We start from the raw sequence: 26,846 nt of genomic DNA on the forward strand, positions 1-26,846 counted from the left end.
TGTTAAGTCGGTCAGTTTACAAAAACAGGGCTTCATGAAACAGGATAGTATTTTGTACAGGGGAAAACAGCATATTCAACCACAGCCACAGAGCATCTCTGTGTGAAAAATGTACACACACCCGAAGGGGGAGAAAGGCAAAGTCATACTGGGTATGGGTCAAGGGGTCATCGTTGAGGGGCAGGCAGGGTGACAGGAATTTTCACCTCACGAACACATTTTTGGTTTCCTAGACCAAAACAGCCAAGGTGATCATCCAAGGAAAGGGTTTCCCGAGAGGGCTGCAGCAGACGCCAGTAGGCCGTGGGCGCGGCGAGCCCAGAGTCAAGTCAGCAGCAGTCACAATAAATACCTCACACCATCGTCCCGAACACAAGTGCTTTACTTGGCTGTGGGGCTGTGCACGGTCCTGTCTCTGCTCCTGGACCTCTTTCTGCCGCGGCTCCTGGACCGGGACAAACTGCGGCTGCGGCTGCGGCTCCCGCTCCAGCTCCAGCTGCGGCTGCGGCTGCGGCTCTGCCTCCGGCTCGGGCTATGCCTTCGGCCCCGGCTGCGGCTGCGGCTGACACTGCGGCTGCGGCTGCGGCTGGGCCTGCGGCTGCGGCTGGGCCTCCCGCGGCTGTGGCTCGTGCTGCGGGCCCGCTTGCTCCTCCTGCCACGCGAACAGTGCCTCTCCCGGCTCCTGGAGGCGTGCCGCTGCGACCGCCTCTCCCGCTGTGCGCTCCTCCTCCGCTTCGTCGTCTCCCCGTTCCTCTTGTAGGCGTGGGCCGGGCTGGGGCTCCGCCGCCGCCGGGGCCGGCTGTGGCCCACCCGCTCCCTCCGGTCGGCGTTCTTGCCCGAGGAGCCGGTCCGATCCGGAGACAGGTGAATGTCCCGGTTGGCTTCCCAGAACTCATTGTTGGGGTTCCGGAACACGTGGAGGAAGTTGCAGTGCTTCCCTCTCGGGCACTGCTGTATTTCAAACAAACCTGCGCGGGAAGGAAAGAGCATTCACGGAGGGGCCTGCGTCTTTCCGTCTTGTCTTTCCCCCTTTCCCGAGGCGCACGTGGGAAACAACCATTTCCGTTACAAAGAAGGGGGTGGCCGGGCAGTGACAGCCTAGTTTCGTTTCCCAGAACTTCAAAGAGCCAGTGTGCAGGCCGTCCAGAGGGTCGTACACAGCATCAGCGACAACACAGATCCTAATGCACACTGTCGCTCTGTGCTGGCACACTCTTCAGGGCGCGGTGGGGCCAGGAAAGACCATGAGTCAGGAGGGCCTGTATTTCCTTTGTTGTTTTGTTGTGTTTCAGTTCGGGGGGAGGGGAGGCGGCTCACCCCAGTGGTGCTCAGAGCTTACTTTACTCCTGGCTCTGAGCTCAGGGATCACTCCTGGCACACTTGGGGGACCATATGGGGTACGGGGATCAAGCCTAAGTCTGCTGCGACAGGGCCAGCACTCAACCTGCTGCTCTATCTCTCTGGCCCCAAGTGTGTATTTTCTTTACATTATAAGGTGACGAGCAACTGGTCTAATGCTTCCACCTAACCACAGGCTTTTAACCCCCCTGACCAAGGACGGCATCTGAACAGAGAAGTCCTTCGCTTTCATTTGGTTTGTTTTTCAGGCCACACTGGCTATGCTCAGGCTTACTCCTGGTGAGCTCAGAGGACACAGATGAGGTGCCAGGGATTGCACCCAGGCCTGCTGTGTGCAAGGCAAGCACTCTACCCACTGTACTAGCTCTCTGGCGCCAATCGTATGTTTTCTCTTTACATTTAAAATGAGAAACTGGTCTAATAAGGATGCTGCTGACCGAGGTGACATCTGAACAGAGAGATTCTTTGGTTTGTTTTCAGGCCACATCCAGCTGTGCTCAGGGCTAACTCCTGGCTATGTGCTCATTGGATCATTCCTAAGCAGTGCTCAGAGACCACTTGGAGATCCAACCAGGGTCAGCTGCATGCCAGACAAGTGCCTAGGCCACTGTATTATCTCTCTGGCTCCCTTTTTGGAGTTCTAGAACTTACTTTTTGTTTTTTTTGGTTTTTGGGTGACACCTAGCTGTGTTCATGGTTACTCCTGGCTGTATGAGGTGCCAGGGATTGAACCAAACCTAGACACTTGTAAGGCAAGCACCTTAACCTCTGCACTACCTCTCCAGCCCCAAACTTTATCTTTAAACTGTAAATTCTCAAATAATGCAAAAATAGCTAAAAGTCAAATACCTCCCTGCTACATGCTACCTGTAAAAATTGGATGGAGTTCCAAATGTAAAAACATATCAGTACGTTTCTTTTTTGTTGTTTTGGGGCCACATCTGATGCTACTCATGGCTTACTCTGGGGCTTTGTGCTCAGGGATAACTTAGGCAATCCTTGGGGAAAGCATATGTCGTGCTGGGGATTGGACCTGGGTTGGCTGCATGCAAGGCAAGTGCCCTCCCTACTCACTGTACTATCACTCAGGCTCCGTAAGTCAATCTTTTTTAACATGGGGCTAGGCAATGGACTCCTGGAAAGGACACTGAAAGCATAAGCAACACATAAAAACCACATGACTTTTTTAACTTAAAAATGTTTGGGGCTCATGGTCAGAAAGATGGCTTAAAGGGCTGGAGCACATGTTTTGCATGCAGGAGCCCCTGGTTTTATTGCTGGGATTGCATGGTCTGCCCCAGCACCACTGGGTATGGGCCCATAACCAAAAAAAGGAAGCTGTCAAAATGAAAAGATAACTCACATAACGAGAGAAAATACTTGCAAATCACATCAGTGATATGGAGACTGTCTAAAGACTTTATTAAGAACTCATACCAGGGGCTGGAACAATAGCACAGCAGGTAGGGCGTCTGCCTTGCAAGCGGCCAATTCGGGTTTGATTCCCAGCATCCCATATGGTCCCTTGAGCACAACCAGGAGTAATTCCTGAGTGCAGAGCCAGGAGTAACCCCTGTGCATTGCCAGGAGGTGTGACCCAAAAAGTCAAAAAAAAAAAAGAACTCATACCATTCAATAACAAAAGTCAAAGTTAATTAAAAAATGGGGGAAGTATCTGAATAAACAATTCTCCACTAGTGGTCAATAATGATATAAAAAATGCTCAACATCATTAGTTACTAGATAAAAAGACAAGGCTATTGTTATTAAAAAGCAAGTGAAAAAACCCTACTGCCCTGGGTGTAGGGGTGGGGGAAGTCATATTCATAGGCAGAAGCAATCTGCTGAAATCACGCTGGATTCTCCAGAAGTGACAGACACTGAACGCCTTTACGGAGGCAAACTTTCCCTTTCTTGGGTTGCCCCATGCTTTTAAACTTCAGGTAGAAGGGCTCTTTAGGTCTGCCAGAGCAAGGAGTCCTCTCTCTCCTTTCCCCCTAAGTCCGTGGTTTTTGAACAGCATCCATTAAGACCAGGCTGCCAGAGATTCAGACTTACATAAGTGACTGAGAGTTCTTTGGCACTAAGAGCTTCCAAGCAGGTGAGTGTCAAACAGAAAAGTAAAGGGCAAGAGAAGCGTCCTTTCTTCCTTTCTGACATACTGGCCTCACCTCCACAGGGGAGAAATCATAAAGTAAGTCGTCTTCCAAAGCGTGGGGCTCTGGGGACTGACTCACTTCCTGTCTCAAGACCTCTCTCCAGTGAGTCACTCTGACGGCTGCAGTGTGACAACCCAGCCACAGCCCCAAAGCACACCTTGAAGTGAGACAGGAAATGTCTCCATAGTCACAGCTGAGGTGGCGAGAGACGACAGAGGACTCAGAATGCATAAAGAGGCAGTGAGACCCCAGCTCAGGCTTAGGGCTGAGTGACGATGCACATCCTACAGGGGGAAGGCCCTGGGTTCAGTCCCCAGCAGTGCAAGGCCAAGTGAGGGGAGCCCAAGATGGGACAACACCCCAGAGAGGCCCAGGCGCAGGAACGCCTTCCTGGGGATTCCACTCTACTGGTATCCTGGGATCTGAGAGCCCAGGCTGGGATGAGAAGACCAGCAACCCAGCGCCAACTGTATCACCACTACATTAGAACCTTAGTCACCTGTCCTAGAAAGTAACCCACAAGGTCTGTGACAGATTTCAAATGGGAGGCAATGGGTTCTGTCCCCAGTCTCCAAAAAATAATCACATGTGACACTGTAGCACTACTGTCCTCCCCTTGCTCATCGATTTGCTCGAGCGGGCCCAGTAACGTCTCCATTGTGAGACTTGTTGTTACTGTCTTTGGCATATCGAATACGCCACGAGGATCTTGCCAGGCTTTGCCATGCGGGCGGGATACTCTCAGTAGCTTGCCGGGCTCTCCGAGAGGGACAGAAGGATTGAACCCAGGTCGGCAGCATGCAAGGCAAAAACCCCACCTGCTGTGCTATCACTTCAGTCCATCACATGTGACACCCCTTATATAATGATCCCGACCCACTTACTGCATGAGGAAAAAGCCCCCCCCCTTTAAAGGAGTGTTTCCCCCTGAGAATGTTCCTTTGTACAGTAAGGCAAGTGTCATGCTGCACTTTACCGCAAATTGCCATTTTCCATCGGGTCACCGGGCAGAATTCACAGTGAAGTTGGCGGCCTGCATACCATCGTCCATTAAACACAGAGAGGGCTGCCTGGCACTCTTCTTCCCTTTAAACCACAAAGTAAAGGACACATGTTACGCTAGGGCTCTAATAAGGAGAGTCCTCCCATTGCTAACTAACACTGAGGACTGTTTGTACTACCCAGCGGTTCCTCAAGCTCCAGAAGCTCACGGTTTACTCAGGAAGCTTTTTACTAAGTATCCCGGCCTTGCCTTGAGTTGAAGTGTCTTCAACCAAAACACAGAACCATTAAAAACACAGTGTTTCCCATGGTCATAGTCTGTTCCCTCCTGGCCACGACTATCAGGCCTTTGATTACAATGGCACAAACGGAACCCAGGCCAACAGCAAGACTAAGCAAAAATGTTGTGATTACTTGTAGGGGACAAAAGCACACTCAGATTGTAAGTCAGGTTTAATTTCTGGCTGTCAATTCACACTTTTCCATTCTCTAGTCTAGTTACACCCCTTACGTTTGTACATTAATTATTAAAATTCTACAAGATTCCTTGTTACAAAAGTATACAGAGAACAACATGCAAATGTATTATTTCTGAATCCCTGCTGTATTTCCACATCAGACCTTACAACTCTCATTTGAGAAAATACCCCGCCGATAAGAGATAATACTCAGAAGGAAAATCTCCCACCTGAGGAGCGCCACCATAGTGTTTGACCAAATACTCACGATTGATACTGAACATACACGTTGCCCCTCAGATGCGGTTCCAGGTTGCAGCTGACCTAAGAAGCAATGAAGAATTCCATTATTAAAAGCAACAAAGAAGGGACACCCTTCAGTCTCCAAACACTACCAGTCCCAAAGGTAGTTTCCCTCCGAAGTTCCTGATATCGCGATCGTACCCCATTTGCAGGTCTAAGGGAAAGCCGACTTCTGGGTGAGCAGCCTCACAGGCCCAAGCATCTGATCTCTGCCGAATGGACTCACTGTTTATTCGCTCTCTCTTTCCTCACGGAGATGAGCAATCTTCTAGGGCTGGGTGCATTCACTCTCCAAGAGCAAACACACATACACATACTACTCTCTCTATATATACAGACATTCCTACAGGCACCAAAAATCATATGCTCACTTAGCTATACATGCCCTCTGGACTTGTATTATGGATACAGATCATATATCACATCTATTACGCACATATGGGAAAGCACAGATTACATACACATGGGCAAAAGAAACATGGAAATGTAAACAATATATACATTTTCAAAATTTACATAATAATATTCCCGATCTTTTCAAGATGTAGTAACATAAGCTTAATGACTCATTTTCATTATGTGCACTGGAAAGAACAAATTATCAGAATTATTTATGCACTACTCTGCTGATGAATATTCAATGCCTTTCTCGGCTCGCTCCCCGCCAGAGCGGCCGTCTGTGTCTGGACCCCCTCTTCGGGCAGAAGGATTTCTCTAGTGTGTACAGTGGGAGTCACAGGCCTGCTGCTAGGTCCCAGATGGCTTCTGCGTCCATAGGTACTGAGACAGAGCTCTCAGTAGTTGTTTTACTGACACATCCTTGACCCCTCTCGGTATAAGTAGAATTTCTCGTGGGTTACCTGTTAGGTCTAAATAACAGCTCATAGTAATATGCACTGTCCCCACTACCAATTAGGTAGAACGTTTGGTCTTTTGTTTTGCAAAGTAAGAAATGTGGGCCAGAGAGGTAACTCAAAAGGCTGAGTGCAGGGCCTGATCCCCAGCACCCCATGCTCCTCTACACCCAGAACCAGGAGTGACTGCTGCAGCCTCCAAGCACTGCTGCCCATGGCTCCGAAACTGACAGGCAAATCTGATAAGCTTTTATAGAACAGTATAAAAAGATCTGCAAAACCATAAGGAACAAAAATGGCGGGGGAGAGAAAGAGAAAAAGAGAAAGAAGAAAAGTACTTGCCAAAAAAGTAAAGCGGGGGGCTGGAGCAATAGCACAGCGGGTAGCACGTTTGCCTTGAACGCGGCCGACCCGGGTTCAATTCTCAACTTCCCATATGGTCCCCTGAGCACTGCCAGGCATAATTCCTGAGTGCAGAGCCAGGAGTAACCCCTGTGCATTGCCAGGTGTGACCCAAAAAGAAAAAAAAGCGGGTAGACATTGCCTCTTTTGTAAACCACAACACCCAATAGAGAGAGAGAACAAAAGGGAATGCCCTGCCACAGAGGCAGGGTGGGATGGGGCGGATGGGAGGTGGGAGGGATACCGGGATCCGTGGTGGTGGGAAATGAGCACTGGTGGAGGGATGGGTATTTGATCATTGTATAATTGAATCCCAAGCACAAAAGTGTGTAAGTCTGCAACTGTACCTCATGATGTCTCACTATTAAAATTTTTTTTAATAAATAACTTCAAAAAAAAGCGGGCAGAGGGGAAACTGGGACCATTGTTGGTGGAAAATGTATACTGGTGAAGAGACAAGTGCCGGAACATAATATGACTGAAATACAATCATGAACAACTTTGTAACTGTGTATATCACTGTGATTCAAAACAAAAATTAAAAATAAATAAACAGAAAGGTTTGCAAACATTCACACTAATGTTTAGATCTGCATTTGCAAAGTGAGACTGGATGCCCACATACGCTTTTTCTGTTGTTCGTTTTGGGGCCACACCCAGCAATACTCAGGGGTTACACTTGGCTCTGCACTCAGGAATCACTCCTGGTGATGCTCAGCGGACCATATGGGATGCCAGGTATCAATACCCAGGTGAGCTGCATATAAGGCAACTGCCTACCCACGGTACTATCTCTCCAGCCCTGAACTCACACAAATTCTCAAGAAGCTATGTTTGTTAAGAGCAGCCCCAAAGAGGCAAGATGTACACTACAGGGATGTTACCACAGCATCCTCAGAAGGGAGACGGATGCCATGCCAGCCAGAACACTACCAGGTCACAGGTCCCACCCAGGCAGTGAGCCGGGCCCAAGCTTTTGGTCCTTGTGGGTCCTTGAGTGGGAAGTCCCATGCCCTGCTTCTCTGCACCGCACATGCCCACCTTGAACTGGATCACTTTCCCCACATTCTTAAATTCGGGGAGGACATCATCGTAGAAGTCGAGGAACTGCTGGTAGGTTTCCTCTTCACTGTACTCCAAGCCGGCATCGGGGTCGTAGTCATCCCTTCGACACTGTTCCATGCCAAATGTGGTGAACATGCTTTTAATAAGCAGGGTGGGGCTCGATGTTGGTAAAGTGTGTTTCCTCGAACACCTGCATACCAAAGGAAGAGTTCAAGTCAACAGTGATAGTCAGAACTGACACCCCAGAAGTTGGTTTTAAACACTATTTGAATAAAGACTCCAGTATCTGCACCATTTCAGCTTCACAGAAAGGTCCAACACCTCATTGCGATATGAATTTCAAAAGTAACCACCACCCTAAGGGCTGGGAATGTGGAAAAAATAGTGCCTGCCAGAGACCTAGGTTTGATCCCTAGCACCAAAGAAAAAGAACTGAACTATGAAGGATCAATTATTTACTCTCATTAAAGAGTAAAGCTGCAAAATTATTTCCAAGTTCATGCACCATGTAGCTGCCTTTTGGTACTATGTGTGTGTAAGACCCTGAAAAGAGAAATTTCTGCCTGCAAGACTGTGGAAACTGACAGGCACAAGTTAGCCTTGGGAGGAAGGGGTCTACACAATTTTCATTTTGCTCACTACTTGGGGAGCAGGGTAATTTAAATCTCTAGGTCAGGGGATCGATGTTCTCTGGCTGGAAAGCACTTCATGATGTCCATGGCATTCTTCTATTTTTTAATTTTGACTCTTGCAGGGTGTTAGGGTAGCGGAGGCTACTATTTTCCTCACTTTGAAGAGAAGGAAGAACATATAGCCATGTCAGAGATGACCCCACGAGAGCTTAGTTAATCTAGAGCCTGTTCAATATACTGTACGATAAATGTTCTTGAAGAGCAATTTTTCAGTTTAAAATAAACCAGGTTATGCCTAAGTCATTTGTAAACTTTTTATTAGTTAACTTTCTAATTTACTTCCTTCTCTGAAAAGAAAAGACAGGGGAAAAATGAGTTCCCAGTTCCAAATCAACATTCTCACAATTAGGTTTCCCGTTAAACTGGTTAAAACCAAGTTTTAAGCTGCAAGAACAAATACCAAAAAACCACCCCCAGAGCCTCAGGAGAAAAAGAGATGAACAGGTCCAGTGTTGGCAAAGCTGCAGCGACTCAGCACACTCAGTTTCCAGGTCGACAACACACATCTGCACCTCGAGACCAAAGTGGCCAGAAAGGCCGGTACACCGTGCACCAGGCGTGGGATGTGCAGCCAGAGTCACTAAGGGCATCGACACCCTTAATGCTCCTCAACGATTCCGAGGCCATAAGCACGACCACAGAACCAAGGGGGCGAGTCCACCTGGCTGGCAGCGGCCACTGGGCATCTGAATCTGACAAGCAGAAAACACTCGGAAACAAGGAAACAAGACCAGATCTCTTTTTGTGATGAGTGTAGCTGAATGACCTTGCCTCTCGGACAAACGATGTCCGAGATGACAGGATCTCGTTGAAGTCTGGTTTTTAACAACCAAACTCTTAACGTTTGGCTCTCCTGATCCCAATGATGCTGCCTCTGGGGTTTGGATATTCGGCTCTACAACACTGATGTACCTGAATCCCCCTGACCCCTGCCTCCCATCTTTCTCCTTTCCCACACCGTCTTTCCTTCTCCTACTTATACTCAATAAGCCCAGAGTTGATTATAGAAATTATGATATACTGTCCTATTACTTTTGCACAGTAATCCATGAGAGAAACATTCAGAATGTGATTATCAAGGAAATAGTTGTCTTCCTCGAGATAAGACCCAATCATTCTACCTTTTGGTAACAGCTACATTTGTAGCTCATTTCCTACCTGGGATACAACAACCCCAAGAGCCAACTAACTGTATAATACATTCACAATAACTCACTCTCTCCTCTTTCCTTGATTACAATATTTTTTATTAAACTTTGTGCAGCAGAGTGTCTCTTTTTCACACAACAAATTCGTCATTGCCTCGAGCAGGCCCCAGTAACGTCTCTTCGTCCTAGCCCTGAGATTTTCTTTTTTTTAAAGTGCCATATTCAAGGATCTTTCAGGGTTAGGAGAATGAGACCCATCCTTGTTACTGGTATTTGGCATATTGGGTAAGCCACGGGGAGTTTGCCAGACTCTGCCGTGTGGGCAGGTTACATTCGGTAGCCTGCCAGTTTGTCTAAAGTAGGAATGAGATGATAAGATGTCGCGCAGCCGCGAATGCACCGTGTAATCCCATCAACGGCCAAGACCCAGAGACTATAAAACCCAGCTCCCGGAAGAGAACAGCGCAGAGTCTCCTGACCCCTCGCCTGGCTGTCCTCGCTGGGGCTCCTTGGAGGGGAGCGGGTTGAGTTTCCTCCCCACTCCGACCAGGGCTCCAGCAGCCAAAGACCTCCAGAACCAGCCACCACCATGCTGAGACCACTCTCCGCACACATGAAGGTACCGGCAGAGGGACAAAGCCACGCGGGTACCGGGGCCAAGATCTCCAAGCCTACTCGGATTTGGGCCGAGCATCCTCCACCCAGATCCTCCAAATTCCAGTAGGCGGGGGTCACACCCACCAACTGGCCCCCTGGCGCCGTGTAATCCCATCAACGGCCAAGACTCAGAGACTATAAAACCCAGCTCCCGGAAGAGAACAGCGCAGAGTCTCTTTTTAATCACTCCCATAAACAAGTGAGGTATAAATACTCTGGTTTTACTTTTCATAAGTGCTTACTGTTTTTTGTATGTGGGGCCACACCCAGCTGTGCTCAAGGCTCCCTCCTGGCAGAGCTCAGGGGACCATATATGGTGCCTGGGATTGAACTCAGGTTGGAGCGTGCAAGCCAAATAACCTACCCATTCTAGTATGATCTTTCCCACCCAGTGTCCATGTTCTTTTAAAAGAAAAAAAATGTAGAATTCACTTCTACGCTGTGATTCCAAAAATCTCAACTCCAGAAAGATTCTAGAATGGAACACTACTAATTACAAAACAAACTCCCAAAGACATGCTTAGGTTATGGGAGGGTTCATGTGATAACGTATGACAAATTTTCACAGAAGTAATGTTTAATTCAGAGATCTCTGTGAAAGGTGGACAAGGATCTTGGTTTGAAGAAGAGGGACTGGATTTCGTAACTAGTAATTTCATAGAACACTATTTTACAAGTAATTTCTTGAACAAAGCAATACTCCACTTGCTCTCATATTTTTATAGCTGTAAAAGCATTAAGAAATTCACACAAACAAATCTTTTGTTTTGGTGTGGCAGTGCTCAGGGCTTACTTCTGGCTCTGTGCTCCAGGACCACTCCTGGCAAGGCTGAGGAGATCCTCTGGGGTGCTGGGAATGGAACCCAGGTCGGCTGTGTGCCAGGCAAGCACCCTTTCCACTGTACCATGACCCTGGGCCCCTCACAAACAAATCTGACTGCTGCTAATATTTCCCTGAACTATCAAAAGTGGCTCTGTTCCGGACTATGCATTGACCCAGGCCATCAAGTCTGCCGGAGGGGAAAGGGTGTTGCCCCATTCGCCCTCTCCTCTCTGGAAAGAAAGATGGCGGCCACATGGGAGCCTTGTGGACAGCAGGTATGAGCCGGGGGTGTGGGGGCGACTAAAACCTCATGGGAAGGGGGGCGTTCCGGTCCGTCCTTCACGCCCTACCAAGGTCACCAGTTGCCCCCCACGAGCGGCTCTCCAGCACGGCCACAGCCCCAGAAGCACAAGGGCTTAATGCAGAACCCAGCAGCTTGGAGCAGAAAAGTGAAAGGACTATGCGTTAATCCAGGCAATCATTTCTGCCCAGAGGGGAAAGGGTGTTGCTCCCTTCCGCCCTCCTCCCTCTGGAAAGAAAGATGGCGGCCACATGGGAGCCTTGTGGACAGCAGGTATGAGCCGGGGGTGTGGGGGCGACTAAAACTTCATGGGAAGGGGGGCGTTCCGGTCCGTCCTTCACGCCCTACCGAGGTCACCAGTTGCCCCCCACGAGCGGCTCTCCAGCACAGCCACGGCCCCAGAAGCACAAGGACTTAATGCAGAACCCAGCAGCTTGGAGCAGAAAAGTGAACGGACTATGCATTGATCCAGGCCATCAAGTCTGCCGGAGGGGAAAGGGTGTTGCCCCATTCGCCCTCTCCTCTCTGGAAAGAAAGATGGCGGCCACATGGGAGCCTTGTGGACAGCAGGTATGAGCTGGGGGAGTGGGGGCGACTAAAACCTCATGGGTCGGGGGGCGTTCCGGTCCGTCCTTCACGCCCTACCGAGGTCACCAGTTGCCCCCCACGAGCGGCTCTCCAGCACGGCCATGGCCCCAGAAGCACAAGGACTTAATGCAGAACCCAGCAGCTTGGAGCAGAAAAGTGAATGGACTATGCGTTGATCCAGCCCATCAAGTCTGCCGGAGGGGAAAGGGTGTTGCCCCATTCGCCCTCTCCTCTCTGGAAAGAAAGATGGCGGCCACATGGGAGCCTTGTGGACAGCAGGTATGAGCCGGGAGTGTGGGGGCGACTAAAACCTCATGGGAAGGGGGGCGTTTCGCTCCGCCCTTCACGCCCTACCGAGGCCACCAGTTGCCCCCCACGAGCGGCTCTCCAGCACGGCCACGACTCCAGAACACAGAAACCAATTTCTTAACTATCTGACTTTCAGTAGAAATACTTCCAGGGTCAATAAGTAAAATAGCAGAAATCCAAAACCAACATTTAATTCTTGAACCCAGCTGGAGAAAGCAAATCACTTCACAATGCTTTTTCAGCATGTCTGATTTGGGGGGGGGGGTAAACTCTAAATAATAGTGGTGAATCTTTTATTGAAACAATCTAATCAAAGCGGATAGAGTGTTAACTAGAATTCATCTGCCTCACAGGGACGGGGAGGGGTGGGGGGTGGGGTTTTATTGGGGTTCTTCATGGGAAAAAATAAGTATTGGTAAAGGGAAATGTGTTTGATATTTGCATGACTGAGACATAAACCTGAAAGCTTTGTAACCTTTCCTACAGTGATTCAATAAATAAAAAAAAAAAAAAGTGGCTCTGTTCCTCTTTCCACAAATAGGTACTGACAACTGAGTTCCTGAAACCACTTGAGACATCTCCCCTTTTCATACTTATGCCCCAAAGGAGACGAGACTCAGATGGTCACTACTTTTAAAATTCAGTGGAATGTTAGAGATACAGTGTGAATTAGGAGTCCTGCAGCAGAATCTGGGTGAACTACCTGTGAAAACATGGAACTCACATTGATTGGAGCTTGAAGGTGTTAAGCTAAGTGAAATTACAATGAAGACAAGTACTGTAAATCTTGACTTCTATTTAGAATCTGAAAAACCAAACAAACAAGACCCAAGTTTATAGATGCAGAGAACAGATGGGTAGTGGGCTGAGGCGGGAGTGCGAGAAAGGGGTGTTATTTCCGTCACTAATATTTCTGGGGCAAATGAAGCATAAACTAGATGAATACTAGGTACAACGGGGAACAAAATATGCCTCCCCCAATCCTGTATTAGTGCCTCACCATCCTGGAGGTCACAGTAGAAAACCGAAAGACATTTCCAAACTAAGGCTGTCAATTCTCAAGAGAATCTGATTCACTCCCTCTACCCCTTTTTCTGGGTCTCTGAAACACACCTGGCTGTGATCAAGGGTAATGCCTGGCAGTGCTCAAGGGCCTATATGCAGTGCCAGGGATCAAAGAGGGGGAGCAGCATGCAAGGCAAGCACCTTCACCCCATACTATCTCTCCAGTCTCCACGCTACTTTTTAAGCATAATTTCTTTTTTTTTCTTTTTTTTTTTTTTGCTGAGTAACCCCAGCAATGCTCAGGGGTTATTCCTGGCTCTGCAGTCAGAAATCACTCCTGGTGGTGTTCAGGGGACCATATGGGATGCCGGGGATGGAAGCGTGCAAGGCAAACACCTTACCCCCTGTACTATTGCTCCAGCCTCTGACATCATTTCTAAAACGTTTTAAATGATCCTAATGTGCACTGACAATTAATAGTTAGGAAAAAAATCTTTAAAAACATAAAATATTATGAGGAGTTAAATAAAAAAAAAAGAAGAGAGAAAAAATTCATATTTTCAAAGAAGGAAATCAAAGTTCCAGCATGGATGATTTTATGAATAAAATAAATAAGAGAGACAACATACAGTTTCTCATTAAATGATAGGAATTTGCCTATTCATATCCCTTCTGAGGATTAATAGTACTCTGAGATTAGATCTTCTCTTCTGTAGCATGCACAGTAATAATTAGATTTTGCTTCGAATGGATTTATTCACCACTATGAATTATTTACCTACTTAGAGTTATTCATTCATAAAGAGGACAAATTATAAAAATCACACCAGGCCTGGCCTGGCAGATAGGAGGTATTTAAATATTTGCGAAATCAGGCATTTACATTAAGTTCTCCACACAAACATTTGGGTTCAAAAATCAGATCCCCAAAGGGCAGGGGACAGAAGTGTTTAGAAATGAAAGCAGCAATGAGGAGAGGATGGCAGCCGAGACATCCACCACGGGAAAGCGGCCTTCCGTGCATCTGCTCGGCCCCATGGACCCCTCAGAAGGGGAATGGTATTTTACAACCTTGGGAGGGGGCAATCCTGCAGTGCTCAGGAGATCCTGAATTACCAGAGATCGAACCTGGGGCACCCTCATGAAGCAAACTCTCCTTTGAGTTATCTCCCTAGTCTGAATGGTATTTTTATTTTTTTTATCATTTCACTATATTAAATATAGAGAGGTAATAAATTGCTAACTATCACCAAAAGGCACTTGAAAAAAAATCAGGCTAACTCAATGCCTCTCTTGCAAACCACAGAACCCAAAAGGAGAGAGAGAGAACAAAAGGGAATGCCCTGCCACAGAGGCAGGGTAGGATGGGGGGATTGGGGGTGGGAGGGATGCTGGGACCCGTGGTGGTGGAGGATGGGCGCTGGTGGAGGGATGGGTACTTGATCATTGTATAACTGAAACCCAAGCACAAAAATTTGTAAGTCTTTAACTGTACCTCATGGTGTGTCTCACTAATAAAAAATAAATAAATAAAAAAGAAAAGAAATAGAAACAATTTAAAAAAATCAGGCTAGTTTAGTGGACCAGAACTCACACTTGGCACGCAGGAGGCCCAGGCGCAGTCTCTGGCCCCACACAGCCCCTGAGCACCAGCTGGCCCGGAGCCTCCCATATCCCAGTGGCCTCCCAGAGGCTGCTCCCCGGGAACAGATGGAGACCAGAAGCAAAGAGCTGAGCTGAAGTGGAGAAAAGCTGACCCTGGAAGTGCTGAGAGAGATGGTGAACGCGACAGCACCGGTGGGTGCCAGCCCCAGGCCTGTGTTTCTCTTTCCCAAATGCTACTGAAGTTGGTAGATCCACTGCTACCTCGAAATGAGAGACGGACGGACGGGGACATGGGGGGAAGGGAGGGAAGGGAAGGTGATGCTGTTCTGTATCCCCATTTTAAAGATGAGAGAACTAAGGCACACAGGGGCAGAAGTAACTGACTTACAAAAGGCAGTTTTTAATGAGCCAGGTTCATTCCTATGTGGACGCTGAGCAACTGAGATGGGTGAATTCGAACCTTTTTCCTCTACACACTAAAGTGGATCCTGTCTTTCAGTCATCCTTTTCGGCATGCCTGTTTTATGAAGCTTCTTAAAAAAGTTTTATGATGCCTTGGGGTCACAGACAACAGGCTTCTGGGTCAAAGAGCAAAGCGGCCACATTAGCTCACTATGAATGTGGGACACCAGGGGTTTGGACTCGTGACCAGAGGCTTGGTAAGCTGCAAGACAGATGCTATAAGTCACTGTGCTATTCCTCCAGGCCCCTAACGCCTCTTTTATGCAGGGTTTGCTCTTCAAATACTAAAGCCCAGGTTGCTGGAGTCTCTGTTAAAGGGATTATCTCCCAAGCCAGGGTATCTCTTGTAAACCAAAGCAAGGACACTAAGGAAATAGAAAGCAAATGGTCTTTAGGAAGTGATGGAAGGCAGGCCAAGACAACCCTGTCAGAAACTCAAGCCAGGGCAGAGGCCTGTGGAAGCAGAGGGTGGGCCACAGGGATCAGAGAACTGGCCAGAACACAGTACACACCTGATTTGGAACACCTTAAATTCCACCACTCCCCACAGGAGAGCTCAGGAACCTTGTCCTTTGACTCAACTCCGACAGGACGAAACAAAATTAGTTACCTGTCTCCAAAACGGCAAGCTCCTGTTTTATTGTAGAATGGACAATTAGCACGATCCTTCTCCATGACTCTTGAGTCCGTGGGTGGTTCTGGGTTTTGCCACATGTTGGTATTTTCCAACTGTTGAAAATAACCATGACTTTACTGGCAGTGTCAAAATCCACGAAGAATTTAAAGTTTCAGCGTCAAGCATTTAGTCATGCATAAAATACCCACATTTCAGTTTTAACAAGCGAGTGAGACTGCAGAGGCAAAGTTTGGGTGACACCAGCTGCATTTCTCTTGCCTCCTGGGCACCGCCCCATCACTAGGCATCACTGCAGATACTAGGTGTCACAAGGGCTCCTGTCCATTCATTCTGAAAAGTGACAAAGGACTTGAGGCCGGGGGCAACGGACAGAAAACTAAGTTCTTCTGAATTCAGGGCAACCACCCACTTCAAGGTACATGTGATGCACTGCACAATCTTTCTGGACTTCACACAAGTTTAGTCCATGGGGGGGCAAGAGAGGTGGGGGGTGGGGGAAATACCCTACTACTGACCATTGATTTTTGTCCATTGATAAATTTTTTGGGGGGTGAAGAAATCACAGCAGCAGAGTGACTTCCAGATACTCAGATGTGACACTGAGTAAATCATCTACCTCAAAAGGAACATTACAGAAAACACTCCTTCTGGGCTTGCTCTTCAAGCCCGTGTTCTCCACAAACCACGCATCCCTCCTGCTTTCTTTGATGCTTCTTTGCCTGCCTTTTTCCACTGCGGAGAAGTCTGTGTTCTTTCTCGAACATGTACTTCTCTCTTTCTCCACCCTCACACGTCTTTCTAAGTAACTTCCAATAAAAACTATCTTGAACACCCACACTCACACCCACCCACGCCCCCACCACCCCAATCCCATTTTTAAAGAAACAATCACTGGTCTCAAATTCTTAGTGAAAGGTTTTGACAATACCTCATTTTCAGCTTGCTCCAGCATCTTCTGCACAGCTTCCTACAAATGGTGTAAAACACAGAACTAGTAAGAACCTGGAAATCAGGCAAGGCACATGTTTCCCCTCTGACAGGGCCAGTGGACCCCAGAATGTGCCCCACTCCCGCCCCCCTGCAGACAGCTCTCAGCTCTCTGGCCTCCCTGACTGTCATCCCCCCGCCCCCCAAAAGTGAAAACGACTGTTCCCTACCTTCTTCAGCTCCTCACTCAGACCTCTCCCCCCGGCCTGGACTCCTCCCTGTTCTCCTTGCACTTGGGTAACACTTCAAATTCTTCAGAAGTCTTCCTGGACCGCGTGATTTACAGTACTTCTCTACCCCAGCTCCATGTTACATGACCCTGCATTTCTTTTGATAATACTGAAAGTATCTTTTTTTGCTTGCGTGTCCTTCTAAATAACTGAGTCAATCGAAGCAGGGGCTGCGTCTTTTCCAGGATTCTGTGTCTGCCCAAGTGCACTAGAGAACCTAGCGCATGGCATAATCGGTTTCGTCTTATCCACTTGTCCCTGATGTCTTGCCAAACTGCCTTCAAAAATGCTTTTCTTTTCTGGTTTGGGGCCACACTTGGCAGCGTCCAGGGAGCACAGCCGGTGGCGATGTAGGAATGACACTGGGTGCCAGAGATCATACTCGGGACAGCCACAAGCCAGTTAAGAGTCCTATCTGCTGTACTCAGCCTCTGGCCTTGCTTTCTACAAAGAAACCTTCACTTCTGAATCCAGAAAGACTTCAATCGACGAACACTGTATACTCATCATCACTCTATAAAAATGACAAGTTCCCGTTTCCCTGCCCCCTAAAAACCTCGTGTGATCTGGCCTCAGCTGGAAAGCAGTGCTCAGACAAGGATGCGTGAAACGCACTGCAAAAAACTGATCGCTGAGCAACACACACCAAACACGGTGGCAATACCTACTCCTTCGTGACATACAAAATGAACTTGTCCCCAAGTGATGAACTACCCAATTAGCTGCTATTCAAACCTGGCAGTGTTATAGAAAATGTACGCACTGATAACCCAAAGAACGATGAGCTAGGAAACCTTTGAAATAAAGACACGGCCGGGTTTGGGGAGAGACCCTCAAGTTGTGGAGCAGACATGCTGTGTGTTCAAGGCCCTGAACTTGGATCTCTGGCAGTGCATAACCCCTACCCCCAAACACGGTCGGGCGGAGCTTTGGCGGCCCCCGCACTATGTGGAAGCCCTATACTGCCATGCCCAAGAACTGCTCCATCGGGCCCACCTCACTAGGCTGAGTGCTGCGAGCACTACTGGGGAAAGCCTCTCCCCACTCCCAAGGAAATACATATACTGCTAAGAAACAACAGCAACATATAACGAACAAATGTTTAAACGATCCTGGAAGACAGAGAGTCAAAACAAGGACACAGACAATGGCCAATCCTTTAGTCTGGGTTAACAGAATGGAGCTTATGAAGCAGAGGAAGGGAATGGCGAGGTAGACTAGAACTAAGCTAAGGGCAGCGTGGACACAACTGTGCACTGAGGTGTGGCAACCGTATATCAATACTGTAAATGCTAACACTACTGTCAGCAGTAACTTACAATAATACAGTAACATTAACTATAAGAACGTCTTTTTGGAAAAAAAAGACCCTGGAAGATAATAGAAAATAAACACCTACATGATAGATTCTTTTTTAACAAGCAACTACACGTCACCTATAATGTCCCTTAGAGGTCACACTGGAAAGGATGTCGGTGGGGGTATGATGCCACCAACAGGTCAACCTGTACCTGTGGGGCGAGTGCATCAGCAACCTGATGGTACCTTCAGGCTTCCTGACACCCCAAAATTGCCGCTGTGCCTTTGGCTGGACCCTAACAACTTGGAACCAAGTTTACCAAGAATTTAAACAGCCAAAAGTTAGGTATGTAGGAGTCACACCCACAAACCACCTCCGGCTCAGCTATACAAGCTCACTTACTGGCCTTATCTCAGAGACCCATAGATAAATCTCCAAAGAGATCAAAAACCACAGTTAATCTTGAACCCAGGCATGGCAGAACAGACTGGGGTAAATCAGAGGGGGGCAGGTTGGCCTATGCCTGCCCAAGCAGAGCCTTCAGCAGTCATGTGCTTCCACAATCCAAAACTACCACCATACCGCCAGCCTAACTCCACTGTCCCAGAACGAACCTCACCAAGATATAATCTGCTGAAAATTCGGGTACGTGGGTTTTGTGACTAAAATCTCCAGGCTTCCATGGAGTTGGGGTGGGCTACCTCCCCCCGACTTCCCAATACACATGAAAGCGCTGGCAGTCACCCCCACAAACCAACTCCAGCACCACCCTATAAACTCTATTACTGACCTTGCTTCAGAGACCCATAAACAAATCTTGAAAAAAATCAAATGCCAGACACATAGCAACAAGTCTCAGAAGACACCATAGAGCCAGAGATCTCTCCAGGCCCCATACCAAGCCAATTTCACTAGGGTACTCCAGAAGGAGTAGGTGTGGTCTCCCCACCTACTCCAGATGGAATCTCTGCGACCAAGAGCTTCCACAAGCAAGGCCCAGGTATGCAGGTTCCAGGACTAATCTCCGTGCCGCGTGGCAGCAGAAGTGCCGGGATGTCCCTCCCCAGGTCCCGGCCTGCACATCAGCCTGACTGTCACCTCCACAATGTGCCTCCGGGCACCATCTTAGAGCACCAACAGCCTTGGTCCAGAGAAGCCTAACTGAATCCCAAAATCGATTAGTGCCCTAGAGAAAGGTCTCTGGAACCCAACCATTTACAATCTAAGATTCCAGAAGAGTGTGGCCACGGCACCCAAGATATTAAAAATGAGCAACGGACAATAAATGATCTAGTATCTGCCCCTGGCATGCAGGCTGAAAGGTGGTGGGAAAATTCAAGCAAAACATAATGCCCAAAAGTAGAGAAATTGGGGAAATTGCCTGCCGCAGAAGCAGGGTTAAGATTGGGATGGGGTAGGGTGGATATACAAGGGACACTGGTGGTGGAAAGTGCACTGGTGGAGGGATGGGTGTTTGATCATTGTACAGCTAAATCTCGAACATGAAAGCTTTGTAACTGTATCTTATGGCGATTCAATAAAGAAGAAAATAAAATAAAAAGAAATTAAGGATTAGTAACAACACAAAAACAGTCCCCTAATTCCTGATTTGAGTCCACACTTCCTTCAATTAATTTTGCTCACATTTTTTATTAGCAGTTAAATAACTAAACATACTTGGCAACTACGCAAAATGTTAGACTAGGAGCCCAAGAGATCGCTCAAAGGGCTGAGTACATGCAAAGATGCACAAGGGAGGCCCAGCTTCAATCCCCAGTACCACACAACTCCCCCGAGCACCACCAGGAGGAGTGACTTCTGAGCGCAGAGCTTGGAGCAGCCCTTTGGACCACAAACAAAAAGTGCTATGCTCTAAATAAGTTCACCTCAGAAAAACATCATTTGCTCCAGTGGTACACAATGAAGCAGGGACCGGCTGTAAGCTTTGGGAAACAAAACAAAATTTACTTTTAATAAACAAGTTTTATTGAACAAGAAAACAAACATTTATTTATGTATTAATTAGGGTCGCTTGCAGGGCCAACTGGCAGGATATTTGCAACCAGAACATGTGGACCAGAGAGCCCCAAACATTTACTCTTTGGACCTTTACAACATCTGCCAGTCCCCGGTGCAAAGGAGATGGATAAAGTGGAATAAAAAACTAAATTTAAGATTAACTCCTACTGCACAGACCCACAAAACAGTAACATAGAAAGGCACAACATTGTAACTATAAATAAAATAAATAAACAGTTGCTTATTCAGCTGACGAAAATATATTTCTCGTATGAAAGTGGTCTTCATCCATAGATCCTGGCTCAAGTTCTGAAAAGCCTCAGTTTCCTAAGTGCTGAGAGTGATAAAGAGGTCTGGTTAAGTAAATGAAGTAGTTAACTGCAAAGTGTCAGATGATGGCAGGGCTGGCTGCCAAGAGAACCAACTCCGTGATTGGTGGGTTGGAACTTTTACTGCCACCCCAGACCTCCGGGGCGGGAAGAAGGGCTGGAGGTTAGATTAGCCGCGGATGGTTTAATCAATCATGCCTACATAATGAAGTCTCCATGGCAACTGAGGGGAAGGGGTTTGGGAGAGCTTTACGGATTGGTGGACACGTTGGAGATTTCGGGAGATGGTGTGCCTCGTGAGGGCACAAAGGCGCCGTGCCTTTCTCTAAACGCGCCCCAACGTTTCCTGACTTATGCACCGTAACAAACTAGTGATCTGGTGGGAAAACCGATCCCCTGGGTTACGTGAGTTACTCTAACAAATGAACGGAAACGAGGAAGTGGGAAGCTCTGTAAAAAGCCCAGGTCCCCAGGAGACGAAGCCCTTCAATGTGGCAGTTGACGCTGGAGACAGTGTCAGTTCTAAGGGGACCCCTCACACACCCTGTTGGTGTCTGGGAATTGCTTAGCGCGCGAGGAAGCCTCAGCACCCACACAGGACGTAGCAGCAGGACAACGAAACATGCAGAAATACGCTGCTTCAAAAGAAGCAAAAAGCTGCAACTCTAGTCAGCCCAGAGCCTGTTATGCTCACGATGAAAGCCATGCATGTGCTCATCCGCCCGACCGCGAGCAATCACCTCTCTCTCTCTCTTCTCCTGTCTCTTCTGCTCTTCCTCGGCTCTCTCTTTTCTCTGCTGTTCTTCCCATTCTTCCTTTAGTTTTCTCTTCACCGGAGGTAAAAAAAAAAGAAGGAAAGAGAAATATTTGTCAGGTTCATTCTTTGAAGACGTTTAACATACGAGGCAAAAAAATAAAAGGCTTAAACTACAATGGTAAAACGGACAATGCCCATCCTGTAAAGATACGTACCCCTTACCAAGAGCCATTCTGGTTAACTGGTTATTATCATACCTCCTGTTCTTCCTGCCGTTTTCTAATTGCCTCCTCTCTTTCCTTCTTCATTCTAAATTCTTCTTGTGCCTTCTCCTCCCGCAGCAACCACTCCTTATGCAATCTTTGCCTATTGATAGAATGAGGTAATCAAATTAAATGAATGAGCTTTAATGTGTAACACACACACATGATAGCAAAATTAGACATTTGGGAGCCCTCAAGTTATCATGGAAGCTACTTTGCAGAAAACCGCTGAGTGGGAGTTAGTGAAACAGAATATTTAAGTAACCATCCTGGATAATCCCATTTCAGCAACCATTCTCTTCGCGGGTTGCAGCTTAAAAACTCTATATCTACATTACGTGGACAGTGATAACTTTTACATAAAACAGTACGGAACTACAACCTTCCCTTCAGGTTGATCGTAAATGTTTTTAAGTGCCAATAAAGTCAGTAAGATGTTTCAAAGCAACGTTTAGTTTCTCATCTTCAGTCCTGCCCTTCTTAGGGTGTGCTCATTTTTTTCTGGTACCTGGGAACTCAATCTTTGGCCTCATAAACACAGGCACACACTCTACCTGAGCGCATCGGAGCAGATCTACCCACATGCCATGCATTTTCAAAGAAACAATCACAGGATTGCAGCTTCATGAAAACCTGGTATCCTATGTTATAACCTGTCCACCGCTACTTTGTACAGTTACAGGACTCCTATGGTTTACCACCAAATCCTTAAACTGAGGAAAGAAAATTAAAACAACATTGTAATATACCTTAAAGGAAAAAGCTATCATTTTGAGGGGGGCAATAACTGGGAGTGCTCAGGGGCAATCTCCTTGCTTGAGACTCAGAGACTGCTCCTGGGCCTCTTGCAAGCAGAGCGTGTACTCCAGCCTTTGTGCTAATTTATTGGACCATTTTGCTTTTTAAGTGGAGGGGGGGTTCCCAAGCAGTGCTCAGGGAACAAGGGGAACCTCTCCTAGTAAGACAGCCAACCAGACTGAACACTTCTTTTTTGTAATTGTTTTGGGGCACACCCGGCAGTGCTCAGGGGTTACTTCTGGCTCTATGATCAGATTTCATTCCTGGCAAGCTTGGGGGACCGTAGGGGATGCCAGAATCAGACACGGGTTGGCTGCAAGCAAGGCAAGCACCTTAGCTGCTGTACTATCTCCCAGACTGAACATTTCAATGCTAGGGCCTAAAGAGGCAGTACTGCTAAGGCCCCATGGTGCCAGGGAACACCAGGACCACATCTAGAGATGGCTAGGATTATTCCCAGGGCTACTGCTGGCAGCGTGGGGGTGCATAGGCTGCCGGAGATCAATCCAGGTGTTAAGTATGCACTCCTGACCCCTATGCTATCTCCCTGCCCTAACCTACAGGTTTTTAAAAAAGATGAGTACAAAAAAATGAGTGGGTTTCTGATTTATTTTGCTAAAAGACCAATTACAAACACCAACATTACCTTGGAAAAACAAATGTCTTAGAAACTCTATATTATACACGATGGGTTATATTTCAAAAGTTTATTAGCAAAGTGAGTGCTAGAAAACACCACATTTCTTCTGAATTTATAAAAAAAATCAAATTTTCTCTATTACTTCAGTAATAAAAACTCAAGGTTTTATGCTACTCTGGGGGATCCTAAACTAAATTTCAAATACCTTATGAGAAAAACATATTCCATCTCCAACCTCAGATGCCAAGAAACCATGTTTTAGCCATGGTAGAAACTGCCAGATTGCATGTGTCTTAGAGGGCAATGTTTTTCCAACCTCCTTTCCAGTGTTGGGCCACAGAAATTACCTGCCATCATGCAAAAAAATTGTTGTTTCACTAACTGGGTTTTCAACCATTGCCCCAGGGACTAGTGGTGGTGTACAGGTACCAAAAAAAGGCTGAAAAGTGTGACAGGGTCAGGGATGTTCTCAGGCCAGAGTGTTCTGAGATACACTGCCGAACGACATTATGGATCCCTCTTCCTGCATTGCCCACAGGGTACCATCCATCTGTTTCCATCAGCATGCTGGAGTCTTGCCCTTCTATGTCCCACAGAGCTCCTAATATCAGAGCCTCTCCAAACCCTTCATCTCCAGCTTTGAACTTTGTATGCATTTCAGAGAGAACATCCCTTCCTGTATATGGGGCTAATGAGTATGAATTCTCTGTTTTGTCTGTGCTTAGGGTCCAGTTCCTGGAGCATAAGCTTGGCAGGGTCTGCCATCGTAAACAAATCCTGCTTCCAAAGCTTTACAGTGAGAGCTTGGTTTTTCCTAATCTAATTAAGCAAAATTCCACAACAATGAGCATGTACAGATGCTTCCCAGGGTATCAATTACATATAAGCTTAAGTGTACATGAACTTAAGACCAAAAAAAAATAAAATATTACGTTACAACTTAATAACCTGAATATACTATTGAAACTGGAATTCTGAACACATATAATTCCATCAAATCCCTGCATTATGAGTATGGCTTCTGGCAGAAGGCAGTGTCTCTAGACTGGCCCCAAGCCCCTAAATAGCCCCCTAGCCACTACTAGGTCACATGATGATAGGTCCCTGGAAACCTTCCAAAGGGCCTGTGATTGTGATTATGTTCAGAAGCACCTCTCCTAAGGAACAGAGGAGCATTCTTCGGGAAATGTAACCACCGAGAACAAGGCTAAGCAGGGCTGTAGTTCAGTGATAGGAGGAGTGCCTGGCCTTGGGTTTCATCTTCAGCCCACACATTCCCCCCACCTCACATGACTAAAAAGGACAAGGATTTTGGTGCAAGTTTGAAACTGAGATAATGGATAAAACAATGCTACTTTAATAAACAAAATTAAAAATAAAAAGATAAAGCTTGTCTCCCAGGCTCTGTGGGAACAGACTGTCCCACCTTCCCTAACTGCAAGCTAACAAACACAATAGCCTAGTTACATTTACTCCAGGCAGCCCTTTGGTATTTCTTCCTCTTATCTGAGTCTCCTGGGCCTCTGCACGCCTGTGTCCTCATTCTGCTTTTCAAAGACCTAGAGCACCTCTGCACAAATCAGAACAGAATTTAGTTCTTTCTTTCCTCTACTGCCAGGAGGAACTGAATAAAATCTGTTCTCACCCCTTTAATGCCTGGCAAGGGCTACCTCTGACACCGTATATTGACTTAAAGTAGTACAGAAGCTACATGATATTTTTGCATCATTAAGTTTCCAGCTTTTCAACATAACTATTAACGCAGAGGAACAGACAAAGAGCAAAGGAACACAGATAAATGCTTTGTGATTTAACACATTGCCACTGGCACTGCAATTTGTGTACGTCCAGCCACACAGGTGCAAGTCACAAGTGGTACACACTGGCATCAACGTGTTAAAAGAAGCATTTCCCGAAAAAGGGGGGGAAGGATTTTAAAAATCGCCTGCCAATTTCATACCACATATATCATTTTCTCCTAACAGAAAACTAGAACAACTAGAGTTATCACAAAATCTTCAACCCGTCAGCACCATACTATACTCCTATAACCGTATTTAACCATCCCAGTTCTATGAGGTAAGTATAGGTACCATGATTGATTTTACCTCGTTTATGGTAAAGAAGGGCTGGAGTGATAGCACAGCGGGTAGGGCGTTTGCCTTGCATGCGGCCGACATGGCCGACCCGAGTTCGATACCTCCGCCCCTCTCGGAGAGCCCGGCAAGCTACCGAGAGTATCTCGCCTGCACAGCAGAGCCTGGCAAGCTCCCCGTGGCATATTCAATATGCCAAACACAGTAATAATTGTCACAATGGAGACGTTACTGGGCCCGCTCGAGCAAATCAATAAACAACGGGAGGACAGTGACAGTGATGGTAAAGAAACATAAGCTGAGAGAGATGAAATAGCCTGAACATAGCTCAGGGCCAGAACTGGAATTCAGATCTGGCTAAATCTAATTGTACATTTCTGCTCGCTACTACACTTTTTGTGGGTTTTATTTTTTTTGGTCTTTTTAGTAACTCTACCTATTTATGTAGTTAACTAGGTAACTGAAATTAAATACAAGAAGCAGTATTTCCAGTGAATGCACTCAACAGCTGGAAGGTGTATACAAAGTTTTCCTCCTAATTGAAAATTTTAATCAAATTTTATTGTGTAAAAAATATATATATAGATATATACCACAAATGTTACCATTTTAGCCCATTAAAATGTACAATTTAATACCACTAAGCCATTTAACATTACTGTGTACCATTTTAAAAACTTATCCCCTGAAAAAGACTGAAAGATAAAATAAGGAGGGCCAGGGAGACAGGACAGGGGTCAAACTCAGCTTCAATCATTGACACCACACGGCCCTGCAAGCATTGCCAGGTGCAGCCCTGGAAGCTCCCAAGCAATACTCGAGTGGTCTGTTCTCCAGAACCACAGGGCCCAAGAGGTATCACATCCTCAGACCTTAGCACTGAATTGCAACCCAGTTGGCAATCACCAGGACCCAGACCCCTTGAGTACCACCCCTTTCCAGTTAGTACATTTTCATCATCTTGGAATGGGAGAGAACTTTCTAAGTCAGACACCAAGTTCAGATACGTTAAGTGATATGAAAAATCATACCATGATAATGCCACGAGCAAAGAACTGATGGCAAATGACAAAAATATATATAACACATATGACAGATAAAGGATTAATATCCATATTCAGATAATAAAGTGGTGAAAGAAACTGAAGATATGAAGAGAAAGTTATTCCATGCTCACAGATAGAAAAATACTGTTAAAGTCTCTAAATGACACACAGCAATAGAAAGAATCAGTGAACTCCTCCTTTCACCAAAACAGAACAAATAACAAAAGTTGTGTGGAACCCCAAGAATGCCCAATAGTCAAAGCTATCTTGAAAAGTAAGAATAAAGCTAGAGGCACCACATTTTGTGCTTTCAAACTAGACTGAAGAGCTGGGGAGCTTACAGATTCCACATGCTTTGCATGCAGACGCCCTGAGTTTGATCTCCAGAACCACACAGTCCCATGAGCACAAATGGGAATGACCCCCCACCCCCCAAGCAATACCCTAGGAGTAGTAAGGCCCCAAGCACCGCTGGGTATGGACCAAAAACAAAACCAAAAATATCCAAAAACAAAGCTACCTATAACTATCAAAATAGTATGGTACTGGCAA

At 46.7% G+C, this 26,846-nt stretch overlaps 1 protein-coding gene across 1 annotated transcript in view; it reads right to left on the reverse strand.

The window, feature by feature from the left end:
- Positions 1-381: 381 nt before the first annotated feature.
- ZRSR2 (zinc finger CCCH-type, RNA binding motif and serine/arginine rich 2) overlaps positions 382-26,846 on the reverse strand; it is a 36,025-nt gene continuing 9,560 nt past the window's right edge. Inside the window, exons 4-11 of the mRNA XM_056131231.1 lie at positions 21,709-21,817; positions 21,435-21,521; positions 16,758-16,796; positions 15,803-15,921; positions 7,579-7,792; positions 5,247-5,302; positions 4,495-4,604; positions 382-968 (exon numbers count right to left, since the gene is read on the reverse strand). Coding sequence (XP_055987206.1) covers positions 382-968; positions 4,495-4,604; positions 5,247-5,302; positions 7,579-7,792; positions 15,803-15,921; positions 16,758-16,796; positions 21,435-21,521; positions 21,709-21,817 — 1,321 coding nt within the window. The remainder of the gene's footprint in view (positions 969-4,494; positions 4,605-5,246; positions 5,303-7,578; positions 7,793-15,802; positions 15,922-16,757; positions 16,797-21,434; positions 21,522-21,708; positions 21,818-26,846) is intronic.

Source organism: Sorex fumeus, unplaced genomic scaffold, assembly GCF_029834395.1.
Source record: "Sorex fumeus unplaced genomic scaffold, SorFum_2.1 ptg000086l, whole genome shotgun sequence".
In the NCBI taxonomy this organism is placed as follows: Eukaryota; Metazoa; Chordata; class Mammalia; order Eulipotyphla; family Soricidae; genus Sorex; species Sorex fumeus.